Consider the following 12,400-nt stretch of genomic DNA (forward strand, 5'->3'; position numbering starts at 1 on the left):
CAGGGACTTCTCACGCAACCACGGTACGTCTTACTACGCCTGAGGCTCCTGCTCCATGTCCTTGCTCTTCCTCTTCTCCTTGAATCCCTGCTCTGTCTCCAACGCGGTGTCCAGCGAGTACGCCTTGATCCAGAAGTTTGCGACGAATGCCACAAAGGCGAAGACCGTCATGACAATCCACACGTACCTGAGTCCCTCAGTGTACGACTCACGAAGTTGCAGCTTCATCGGCGAGTCGGAAGGAAGAGACTTGATGATCTCTACAAGCCCAGCAGCGTCCTTGCTGTACTCAGCTGCTTTATCCGCGAGCAGAGGGAATGTGAGCATCTTCCTCTTGGCCTGATTCTGGAAGATGACGCCACCGATGGCAACGCCAAGTGTCTGGCCGAAAGCGCGCAGGAAGGAGAACATGTTGGCAGCATAGGCCTGATCCTCATTGGTGGCAGACGCCTGCACAGCAATTGCCATGCTTGCAAAAAGCATACCTGCCCCTGTGCCGCCGACCAAGTTCAAAAATATCCAGGCTACCGTCTTGGTATCAGTCTTGAGGTAGATGAGCAGTCCGTTTCCGAAAGTCGCAAGGAACCATCCGACCCATGTGATGGTACGGTAGTTCCCGGTCTTTGCGATCAAGAAACCAGCAATGCCAGCGGCAGGCGCGACTGTGAACGTCCAGGGGAAGATGGCGATACCACTCATGATCGGACTCATTCCCTTGACGGCTTGAAAGTAGAGCGGCAGGTAATAGAGGACCGACCAGAGGATGATGCCGTGAACGACGGCGGAAAGGTAAGTGATAGCGGCAGTGCGGTTCTTGAAGACACTAGTGCGGATAAGAGGCTCTGCAGCGAAGTACTCTTGGTGGACGATGAAGCCGGTCATGCCGAAGGCGCAGAGGATCAATGGCACTAGAGTCCTCCAGTTGTCCCAGGGGTACTGCACACCGCCCCAGGTGATGGGGATCAAGAAACCAGTCGTCGAGCTGAGGAACAAGAACATGCCAAACCAGTCCACGCGTCGAAGCTTGGCCAAGAAGGAACTAGTCTTGTAGTTGAGCTGAAGGAAGATGGTGATGAGGACAGCTCCCACGCCTATGGATCTTGTTAGGTTTTCCCTCCATCAAATGTGGGTTGGATAACATACCGATAAATGGAAGGTTAATCCAGAAGACCCAACGCCATGAAACATTCTGCGAGAAGCCACCACCAAGCAGAGGACCGGCAACCGTGCCAATAGACCACATGGCACTGAACATGGAGAACCATTTGCCTCGTTCCCGCAAAGGCACCATATCAGTAACTACAATCTCAGTCAAGCAAATGATGCCTCCACCGCCGACACCCTGGATACTCCTCCCAACCAGAATGACGGTGAAGTTGTTAGCCACGGCCGCAACGATAGCTCCCGCAGTGAAGAAAACCAAGCTCAGATAGATGAGTGGCTTGCGGCCGAAGATGTGCGAGAAGGAGCCAATGACTGGCTGGAAGACGGTCGAGGTCAAAAGAAACGATGTTCCGCTCCAGAAAGCTTCGATGGCGGAGCCGCCGAGGGCTCGTGCCATAACCTGACCATGTTAGTGTTGTGGCCGGGCATAACATTGGAGGAACGTACTGGAAGGGCGACGGAAAGTGAGGTCGCGTCTAGTGCAGCCATTAGGACAATGACACACAGGCTACCGAAGGCAGCGACAAATCTCCATCCTGGATTGAATGCCTCTGGGTCTGTGGATGGTTCCGTTTTGTGGGATATTGAGTGTTCGCTAGGCGTTGATGGTAGGATTTCTTTGGGCTCATTGGCTAGAACGCCATTGTCGTTAGGGGCCGACATCTCTGTCGATGTCGCCGGTAGGCTTAGTCGAAGTTTGTTTTTGGTAGTACAAGATAGCTAATGTCGATATGTTGTCAATGTAATTCCAAGGGCTGGCTAAGTGTGTTGCTTGTTTGGTTGGACGTTGAGGTTGTGATGATCCGGATTGATGAAGGCGAACGCACTGCCTAGATATATTCACGACATGAAGCCATCAATCTTATCGATGACTATGCCAACAAGCCACATCGTCGACTCGGTCCAACTTTTCACAGTCCTCAACGTTAGGCCCGAGCACTTGCGACCAGATAGCCGAATTCACCGCAGGGTACATTTTCGCATTTTGTCCGCCCCTTCGGGTAGGAACCCGCTTCACGGAGGGTCCCATGCAGGGCTAAAGACGAGTAGGCCAGCCTCAACAGGGGTAGTCTCTGTGTCCGTCGAGCAAACAGACGAGAAAATGGCAAATATCGTGTTAGTCAGGCAAGTTGGAACCGGGAACGGGGTAACTCTGTGCAGTGGTGGATTAGTTGAGGCCGTAAGGCTGAGCGGAGGGTTGTTAGGCCGACTAAGACACAGCGGCCGTAAACCGCTTCACCGACGATATCTTGCTCCGTTCACCGACACAATAGATCGCAATGCACACACGTGGGGAGTAAGTCATCTCTCTTTTTTCGCAATGCGAATTTCGAGAGCAGGCAACAGTCTGAAGAAGTAAGATATGTCTGGCCACTGAGAAGCATCTTGGGACTGTCCGTCTAGCTGAATCACATGCGTTTCTGCCGTAGATTGGCAAAAGCAGTCGAACGGAGGATACCGTCTGGAGTATTAATCATGCCGCCGGCTGTACCCGTGCGATGAGACAAGATGTCGATGATTTTGGCTGGTAGTTCGGCTTTCTCGATCGCGCCTTCTGCCCGTGGTTCTCGGTTTTGTCGCTGCTTGGCGTCGCTGAAAGCGGACAAACGAGACTGACTGCCCGCCAACACCATTTGTGATGCAGTCTATGCAATCTTGTCTCAGCTCTCCTGTGTACATGTCTTCTTACAATGCAGCGCAGGCAGCAAACGCAACAACAAGAAGACACGAACCGAGGCCACTACCTGCCTATGGTATCTGTCCGGTGTGACGTGTTTCCTCAGGCCTTGATATACGGGCAATCCGGGCACTGGGCAATGCCCCTCGATAAGATTACCCCGGTGCATGTTTCCTATTGGTATCGTCTGCGCAATCCCAACCGCATCATACAGTCAGCAGAAATCATTCCTCCAACGAATAGATGCAAAAGGCTGCAGCCTCGCTAGACGCTATCATGAATACATCATCCAGACGCGCGTCAACACCATGTTTCTCCACATCACGAACCAGCAGCATAGCGCTGCTTGTACATTTTCACTCAGCGTTCCATCACACTCACTGACTATCTAGATAGTGGTGTTTCGTACGTCCTCCATCCGCGGCCAGTTGACACTGCTTGCGTACTCAACATTCCTGAAAGAAAAGTACCCCATCCGGCCTTTGTTCAGCCACAGGCATGCTGCAGCCATCGCTGCTTGTGACCATTAGCACGTGCGCCTTCCTTTTCTTTGTGTGCATCGATCCGCTAGAAGACCTTCGCGATGAAGTATGTCGATTCCGTCCTACACTGCGTGGGAACCGAAAGGCATGAACGGAAGCCAAGAAGGCCACATGCGGGCGCACTTCAAGCAGAGGAATATCTCGTCAACTTCCCTTGAGGGAATGGAACGTCCTGTTCGCTCCTTTAAATCGTTCATCCAGACTGCCCCACCGAATCCCACGGAGACAGACAAGGCTCTCCCACGCACTCCAGCGCCTTGGAATCGAGCTGACTCGGATCGAGAACGGACCCCAACCCCACCATCTGCAGACTTCTCACCACTTTCAAGGGAAAGAACCACAAGCATAGCCTCTTGGAAAGCGCCAGCAGAGTGGTACAACGACAGCGCGAGCGGGAAGTCTACGCATACTCCGTCGCCAGGTCTAACGCCTCCGTCTTCTGTGCCAAGAATCTTCTCTCCACTCCTCCCCGAACCATCCCCAGACTTGGTCGGCATGGCACAACAAAAAGCCTGGCCAACTTCGAGCTCTCCTCCTGCGAGGCGACTTTTGCCAATATACGAGCGTGGGGGCGGCTCTCCAGACTTGGGACCACCCGGAAGCCCCCCGAGCTCGCCTTTGCCTGCCACTCCGCCGCTCAAGAACCGACTCATCGAAAACACTCCACCACCAGCACACCGGAGAGCAAATAGTTCACCAAGTAGGAAAGTGGTAGGAACCGATGCGTGCTCACAAGCGATTTCGCGGAGTGACTCCACTAAGGCGAAAGCATATGCTTCCCTTGGCATTGATTCACCGTCGAAGTCAAGTCGTACCGATCGAGAGTACTTGCGCGGCAAGAAAATCCGTGCTTTGCACAAAGGCAGCCCTTTGGTTGATGACAGCTGGGAAGACGAATACATGGACGATAGAGCAAGAAAGTTGAGCTTTTCGCAGGACTATCACGACCTTCTTGCCGATCAGTATCAGGAACTGAGCGTACGCAAAGAGGAGGTTCTTAACTCCGGAGGAGCCCAGCAGGTGTACGAACAGCAAATCCACGAGGCTAATTATGTGGAATCAATGTCGAGTCTCCCTCTAGAGGAACGTGATGCCGTCCCTCCGCCCTTGTCATGGCGCAAAAGCCCAGCTCCATCCACACCTCGCAACCACTCTCGTGATGGAGCCGCAGAGCAGCCACCAAGTCCTGGACAGAAGAGTAAGCACAGAAGGTTGTCTTCATTCTTCAATCATCACCTAGGTACCCTCGAATCTAGTAAGGAAGAAACTGCGAAGAAAGAACGTCGGACCGCAAAGTCAAAGCACAAACTCGAGAACCAGGAAGACAAAGCTCTGGAAGACGATTTGCGATTCTCGAAGTTCTTCCATTCCAACAGGCCCATCAAACTTGGCAAGAAGCAAAAGAAGACTTCCGCTGCTAAAGCGTCCTCGGCCCCATCTTCGCCGCCCCAAGCAAGTCCCCTGATACGCTTACCAGGAGGCCTTGCTGTGGTACGGACCCAACCACCCTCTCCTGCTCCAAGATCAGACGTAGTAAGTGACAAGTCGCCTACGTCCACGCATACGCGTGGGAGCTCTCGGTATGGCAGCGATTACTCCCATACAACCTCAAACTCCTACCATAGCAACGAATCGCCGTCGATGGCGAACGTTCCCATCGCTATGCACAGTGCGTACCGCTTGTCGGGAGGCTCGTCCTCCTCTCACCACTCTGGCACCGGCCACCCGCTCGTCTTGGAAGCATCGCCGCCGCTGCCTCCGTCACCACCGCCGGTCATCCCCTCCCCGCTACCCCTATCACCACCGCTTTCGCCGGAAACGTTGAATCGCTTCCGAAGTCAAGAAAAGGACAAGAATGTAGAACATCGGTACACGCCGAAATTCATCGAGAAGGCGAGAGAGGCTCGCAGACGGCGTCTCACCGAGGCAAGGCAGGACAGGTTGAAGAGGAGTATCAAGGTGTTGGGGCCGACAGACCCGGGCGTCGCTCAGGCAGGGTATGTCAAATCGGAGGAGAGGTTCGAACAGAGTGATAGTGACTTGGAGGGGAGGTTGCCGGGTTACATGGTCGGAGGACCTGCTTAAATTCTGTTATACATATATTTTGAGTAGATTACACTTTTTAATGGAGTTATTTCCTGTATGGGTCCGCTTGGAGAATCGACCGTGAGGACCCTGACTTTCTCTGAGGATCACAGGTCAGCTAGTCACCAAGAAGGTCAGTAAGTGCCACATAAGATCATATACCTCAGGGTAACTCAATCTACAACGAGTGTCTAAAGTTTTAATCTAATACCGTATCGTCGGTGTTCACTCGCATAAGATGCTACCTCCAGAAGACCGACTTTTACCTTCGGCCACTGTGGTCTAATTGATGTTCGATGTTGGGTGTTCTGAACTGCATTACAAGCTAAACACTACCGAGGACATGCAGACAACCATCTCTCTCTTCTCCCCGCTAAACAGCGATCATATCGATAGCATCAACGGAAATACCAGGGCTCAAATACCCCGTCGCAGCCTTGCCCGAAATAACACTAATCTTCAGCACCTGGTATTCCGACGTCTTCTGTGTCCAGGCAGACTGCGGCACAGTGTACTCATAGATGTAGTTGTTCCCACGGTACGTGCCCACGGTCAGCGACCTCGTGTCTCCCTGGCCCTTGTCAGCTTGGAGCGCCGCGCTCCAGCTGTTCACGGCGATGGCGGGACGGCCACCAGCCATACCTTCGGTGACGCCGAAACGGATCTTTGCGCCCTTGGCTAGCTGGGCGGCGGTGAGCTTGAAGTACACGAGGTGGTCGTTGTTGACGTCTTTCCAGATGTAGCCCGGGAAGTTCGAGGCTTGGGAGTTACCGATGATGAAGTTGGAGGCGTCCCATTTGGAGAGGCGGGAGTCGGAGGGGTGCATGTAGGTTGGCTTCATGGGGGTGTCGAGGAAGTTGAGGAAGCCTTTTGGCGTGCCTGTGTGAGGGGGAAAAGGTTAGGATCGTGTGGCTGTGTGTTTTGAGAGTTACTTACCATCCCAGTCTCCGATGCGCCAGATGGCAGTCGTGTCCTGTGGGTCGACGCAAGTAATCGTGTTCTTCGTCACCGTGCCACCAGCCGTGACAGTGACGGAAGAGGTATGTACTTCAAGCTCGCTCTTGTACACCGTCAATGTATATGTTCCGGGGAGGACACCGGAGATCTTCCAAGCTCCGGTCCCAGCAGTGGTCCAGTACTGCGCAGCATCGTTTTTCAGACCCACAACGTACTGGTAATTAGACTTCACGTTTGAGAAGCCTACACCGGAAACGGCACCACGCTTAGAGTTCGGCACCCAGCCCGCGATCTCGAGGCTGTCGAACCAAGAGTTGTCCGCTTTGCGGGCGAAAAGGTTGGCATTGGGAGCGGCGCCGTTGTCGGTGAAGGTAAGGACGGAAGGACCTTGGAGGCCAAAACGCATGACATCAGTGTGTCCTATACCAAGTCAGTATGCAATCGAGACTTGGGCAAAGCGGAAACATACCCATGTTGTAGTGGTAGATATCGTAAAGATCCGGACCACCAGGCCCACCACGACGGATCAAGCTCCTGAAAAACGGGCCACCGGATGCCTTCTCGTGGTTTGAGCGAACTAGGTACATGCCCACGTTCTTGTTCGTGTAACCAACATAATCGTAGTCCATAGTCCTGCCGTATTTCTTTCCAGAGTAGTGCTTCGACCATGTCTGGCCCGATTTGCCGTCGATATCTCCAGATTCGATGACAGAAGCGTCAGCAGGGATCCAGTCGGTGTCCTCGTTGGGGTCGTTAGTGAAGATGTTGGGCGGGATGCGGAGAATGTAGCGCGAGACGGTGACGCTGGTATCGGCTTTGTTCATGAAGATGTAGACGTTCGGGTTGCCGTAACGGAAGACGAGCGTGTGGAGCAGCGTCCCATACTTGACGGTGACCTTGATGATGTTTGCAGGAGAAGTGTACTGCTTGATGGTAACAGTGGATGCGCCTAGGCCTGACTCGACGTGCGAGTACTTCCCGTTCTGTCCAGAGTATTCGACGCCGCGGTATTTGATGGAGTTCATGTCGCCATTAGTCTTGCTGACACTGACGACAAGGTTCGCGTTCGTGTCAATGACATAGTTTTTGCCGTCATCGGTGTAGCCCCAGGCCGCAAACACAGCTGCAGGAGCTAGCAAGAAGGTATAGAGAGTTGCGAGGAAGCGCATATTGAAAATGAGTGACTACCCACGACGGGGTGAAAAGATGAACGAATGACTAGGCACAGATATCGATCCGTAGGCCTGGGAAAGGAACAAAACGGACATCATCCTATACATATACTTACATCGTGAGCTATGGTTTTGTCCCTGATCGACGTCTAGCATCGTTATACAGGCGTCAATCTATAGGTATGCGCCCCGAACTACCCACGCCATAAGGCTATACCTGTTGTGTAGCTCTCCGTGGCCGTAACACATCGCCTAACATCTGTCAGGATTAGCATAGTAAGGAATAGTCGGCACTGGCAATATATATTTGCCCACTCTGGCATAGACCGAGTCTTGGCCGGGTGGACCCAATTGGTGGATCGATAGCGCTGTGTTTCACACGCGGTCCGTGTATGTGCCTGGGGAATCTCGAACTTAGTTTCAAGGACAATGTCATGCGCTTGTCGTGGGAAGCGAATGTCCTCGAGCTCATCTGGTCGGGCTCTGCTCCAGATATGGTCATATAGTTAGCGAGACAATATGAGACAACGGGTTGACGTGGTTTTGATGGTTGAGGATCCGAAGATGGCTCGGATGCGTGCTTCCGTCGTTGCAATTATGTAGCGTAGGGTAACTTGCGCTATAGTACGTGTTTTAAGCTGCTATCTAATACTGGATGGTCGTCTCTCACATTGGCGCGAGAGCCATGTCAGTCTTTAGTATCGGCCGCTGCGACCATGCACAGAGCGATTCGGCCCAACGTCGATTGGCATGTTGCGAAATGTGAGTGAATGCGTTTCAAAACACATAGTCCCGGTACAGATTACTGCACGCTGCATAAAGTAATAAGCAAAAGCTCATTCGATCGAACAACCAGTCTACACGAGCGAAGACTTTGGTGTTAACGGCTTCTACCATTCTTCAACAAGCGAACTGTCTGCCGATTGTTAAAAAGAGAAAGTACCTCAGTATCAGCGCTGCCTTCCAGTAGATCAATCATTACGCATCATCCACCTCTCTCCACTTTGCGTCCATTAAGCTATTACTCTCCAACGCTCCCTCGTCGACCAATTTTCTTACAGTCTCAACACCAGCAGTCGGCACTCTTACTTCATACCTCTTTCCGGATCCCGCTTCTTTCCCTTCGATAGGGTAAGGGAAACCCACCCAATCTGGTAGCAAGCCTGCTTGCCTCATTGCTGTCCCCTGATCCCAATGGATATGTTCGTGGCATAAGCGGTCTCCCCGCATGCCGATAATACCTGTAAATGGGATCTCGAGGTATTTTCCTGTTGGTGGAATTCCCGGCAGCAACCAGTCAACCTGTCGGTCGTGCGTGAGTTTGAAGACGAACTCATCGACGACGCGGTCTATTCCGACAGTACGACTGACCATCTCAAGCTCCGTATCATCTGGATTGGCATGAACGAAATGGTTGGTGTAGAAGGCCGTCAGGCGCTGTTGCCCGATGCCTCCGGTCAATGTGGGAATGTGGTTGACGTATGGCTGGGCGACCATGGTGGCCATTGTGCGGGCCACATCGCGCTCACCGAATTCGTACCGGCAGTGTTCATCCCAGATGGCCTCAAGATCGAAGTAGGGACCATTGAGAAGGGGTTTGAGGAATGCGAGACTGCGTGTGTGCGCTATGCCGGCTGATGTGCTGTGGTAGTCTTCCTCGGCGGGGAGAACCCACTTTGACTCTGACTTTGCGTTGACGTAGCGGAAACTTTTGACAGGGCCCTCTGATGGTGTAGTAGCGGAGGAGGTTTCGGCATCTTGCACGATTGACACTGACTCTCGGCGAGGCGTCTCAGGGCCAGAAATATGGACTAGTTGAGGTGGCAAGCTAGCACTGGCATGCGTAGGTGACGAGATTGATGTGAACTTTCGACCGCCGTACGATATAAGCGCTTTGATATGTGGCGAGAGGTAAGCAGCTTCTTCGACATAGAAGGGAATCCGAGTGACGTAAGCTGTCAAACAGTCAGTCTTGCCGTATCCCTTTGCCAGCTGGTCGTGCAATGCAGAGAGATGCGAACAGAGTGCTATTCCTAGGCCGCCGGCGTTGCTGACCGCACTGGCGAGTTTCTCATAGCCGACCCATTGCATGCACCAGGTCGTGTCCATATCGTTGCTTACTTGCGTAGCAAGCTGGTGGTAATCCAACTCGCGACCGCGATCATGCCAACCAACAAGACAAAGAGTGCGAGGCAGATTACGATGGCGTAGCTGATCTGGAATGGTGATAGGAGAGGACTCTCCTGAGGTTGCGGTATGTTGTCGTCTGGGGGAGCCATATCGGTGAGTGACGTATGGTGGAGGACGGAGGAAGCTCTTCTCGTGGGTAGCGTATTTTGAAAGTATCTGTTGCAGATGCAGGTGCGGTGAAAGAGGTGAGATTTTATGCAGGTGCAAACAGTTGTTGAGGACGGTACCGTGGTTGACTGGCGGTGCACGTGCAGGCGCAGATGCCCAGGTTCCTGCTGTACCCCTTCGGTGCTCATGGAGAATAGCATGCTTGAGAAATACCGACTCACAGATAAGACCAACACCATCACCCCATATGCATTGTTCGCATGCCTTCAACGCTTCGATTGCGCGCTTCAACGGAAACTCGCCTCCATCCTCTACCTTCCCGGGCACCTTTATCTGAACAACGGCGAAACCCTCTTCTGCCCATTTCTGCAATGGCGGTGGATCGAGGGACTTTTCACTAACTTCTAGTTGTGCATAATGATCCACGACCAGAATGAGGCCCGGCCCAGAGCCGCGTCGGGAGAGTGGCGGCTGTAAAGTTAGATGCGGGGACAGCTCTTGTAGAGGGGCACTGGGAATGTTGATGGCTCCAGGAGCCTCGGGGCGGACTGCTTCGCCCATGGTAGTTGTTCGGTACTACTTTGCGCTTTTCAATGCCGACAGTGTATGTGGGTACAAGCTAGATAAGAGAAGGTGCTGTGATGCAGCGAGGAAGACAGTACTTGAGGTGGGCATGGGAGATAACGCGTGGGGTGACCCGGACACGCCCAAATGCATGCCGCAGATGCAAGTAGTAGCCGCTCAACGCTATTTCGTACACGTGGTGGTACAGATGATGATGCGGTGCTGTATTAGTCTAGAAGCGGAAAGCTGTGATACAGGGATGGTGTGGAGAAGGAGGGGCACGAAGTGGCCTTGAACCATGACCTGCATTGTCACCGGTCTGCAAAACCAATCGTTCCGCACTGAATCAGCTTACCCCCGCAGCATCCGGCTCGCAGTCAAAGCCGGCTAATGCGTGAAATCCAATGTTCTTGCACGAGGACTTCAGCGCAATTCATTGTTCGCGAGCGGGGAGGTGCCCCTTACCGTGCATCCATGTGCGCGTGGGTGGTTCAAAACGTGAGCACATTGCAATAAACGTGTGCCTTCGTACGATGCACCCATCATAGCGTATCTGTCAGGAAAAGAGTTGGACTTGCATGCTTACTAGATTTGGCCGCGTAGCTATTCTAGATCATATTAGCATGGCTCGAATCACATCTCACAGCCACAAACTCACAAATAAACGCAAGGTGTTACACGGCAAAGGTTGGAAGACGTGCTTCCAGTACAGGATTGATATATGCCTATCTCCGTTTCACGAATAACTGATCCTAGTATACACATACGTACACATGCTGCTTCCGTCCTATAGCATCTCTTACTCTCGCTTCTTGGCACTTGAAGTGAAGTCCCAGTTGTTGAGGTAACCTGCACCGACCTAGTGAAGCGTTAGTAGCACCCACACAACACCACACGATGCTCGACTTACGCAAAGATAAGTTGCGAAGCTCAACCAGCCCAGATACGGGGCGAGCAACCATCCAGATGTTTCGTCAACCTGCCCCCATATGTACGCCAGATAGCTGACCGTACTTCCCAAAGCAAGGATATCAACTGTCGCAGCAATGGGTCGGTTGAAGCCGAAGAACAGTGGCATCCAGACAAGGTTGAGACCTAGCTGAATAGTGTAGAGCGTTGCTTTGAGGCATAGCATCAGTAAAAGTGACGCGAGCGGGGGTAAACTCAGCCTGATGCACAATCGCCAATATATGCAGAGATTATTGGGCCTGTGATGACTTACCACCTTGTTTGGCGAGGCTAACAGTAGAGGGATTGACAGATGTTGTCCCTACCGTCCAGGCGCGGTGAGCTACGTAGCCCATTGTTGCGTAGAGCGCCGTCCAGACAGGACCGAAAACCCATCCTGGAGGGTTGAGCGGAGGCTGCTTAAGGGCTAGGTAGAGTTTCTGAGTTTCGCTCGCTATAGGAGAGTCAGCAAAACGCATTCTCTAAACTCGTTCACATACTCCAAGAAAACCAAACCAGCTATCAGAGCGTATGATATATTGACGCCAATTCATTGCAAGAGCAACGTAGACATAACTATCTCCGCGTGGCAATGGTTTATGGTTTATGCGGTACCAAATATGGAAAATTGGACTCTGGGATAGTGCAGAACCTACGTCTAGTCGAGTAACCAACAGCGGCGCCGGCAACAACAGGTAGGAGAATGGACACAGCAGCATTGTCGAACACGAAGCTAGGAAGCGTCAAAGACGGGATGTAGGTAGTCATGGTGTAATTAACGTGTTTGTCGACACAATTCGACGAAATGTGTTTTATAGTTGAACTGGCGATGGCGTGTTCCACGACAAGGTAAAGCAGATCGCGACCAATGATGCCTCGGCATGTCACGTGCCGCTGCCCTTTCCTGTTTCGTGGAGGTTCGCGCCTGCCTCCGAACGAAACTCTGCTAGCCTCATTTCAGGTTAGCCGGCCCCGGGGCCGCTTCTCCTCAC

General features: G+C 52.6%; 4 protein-coding genes across 4 annotated transcripts; 1 reads left to right on the plus strand and 3 right to left on the minus strand.

Annotated features, from left to right (window-relative positions):
- Positions 1–33: 33 nt before the first annotated feature.
- On the minus strand, positions 34–1,827 carry N0V89_011880 (uncharacterized protein; the record flags this gene model as incomplete). Its single annotated transcript, XM_056220606.1, has 3 exons — positions 34–1,091; positions 1,144–1,564; positions 1,612–1,827. The coding sequence occupies 3 exons, from the start codon at positions 1,825–1,827 to the stop codon at positions 34–36; spliced, it is 1,695 nt and encodes a 564-aa protein (XP_056065909.1).
- A 1,605-nt stretch (positions 1,828–3,432) lies between these two features.
- Positions 3,433–5,469, plus strand: N0V89_011881 (uncharacterized protein; the record flags this gene model as incomplete). Its single annotated transcript, XM_056220607.1, has 1 exon — positions 3,433–5,469. One exon carries the CDS (start codon positions 3,433–3,435, stop codon positions 5,467–5,469), a length of 2,037 nt encoding a protein of 678 aa, XP_056065910.1.
- Positions 5,470–5,842: 373 nt separating this feature from the next.
- N0V89_011882 (uncharacterized protein) lies at positions 5,843–7,595 on the minus strand (the record flags this gene model as incomplete). The annotated part of the gene is made up of 3 exons (XM_056220608.1): positions 5,843–6,348; positions 6,406–6,846; positions 6,896–7,595. 3 exons carry the CDS (start codon positions 7,593–7,595, stop codon positions 5,843–5,845), a joined length of 1,647 nt encoding a protein of 548 aa, XP_056065911.1.
- A 981-nt stretch (positions 7,596–8,576) lies between these two features.
- On the minus strand, positions 8,577–12,176 carry N0V89_011883 (uncharacterized protein; the record flags this gene model as incomplete). The annotated part of the gene is made up of 6 exons (XM_056220609.1): positions 8,577–10,472; positions 11,047–11,068; positions 11,264–11,319; positions 11,371–11,579; positions 11,683–11,862; positions 12,065–12,176. 6 exons carry the CDS (start codon positions 12,174–12,176, stop codon positions 8,577–8,579), a joined length of 2,475 nt encoding a protein of 824 aa, XP_056065912.1.
- Between the last annotated feature and the right edge of the window lie 224 nt (positions 12,177–12,400).

Source organism: Didymosphaeria variabile, assembly GCF_027946475.1.
Source record: "Didymosphaeria variabile strain IMI 356815 chromosome Unknown scaffold_9, whole genome shotgun sequence".
NCBI lineage: Eukaryota > Fungi > Ascomycota > Dothideomycetes > Pleosporales > Didymosphaeriaceae > Didymosphaeria > Didymosphaeria variabile.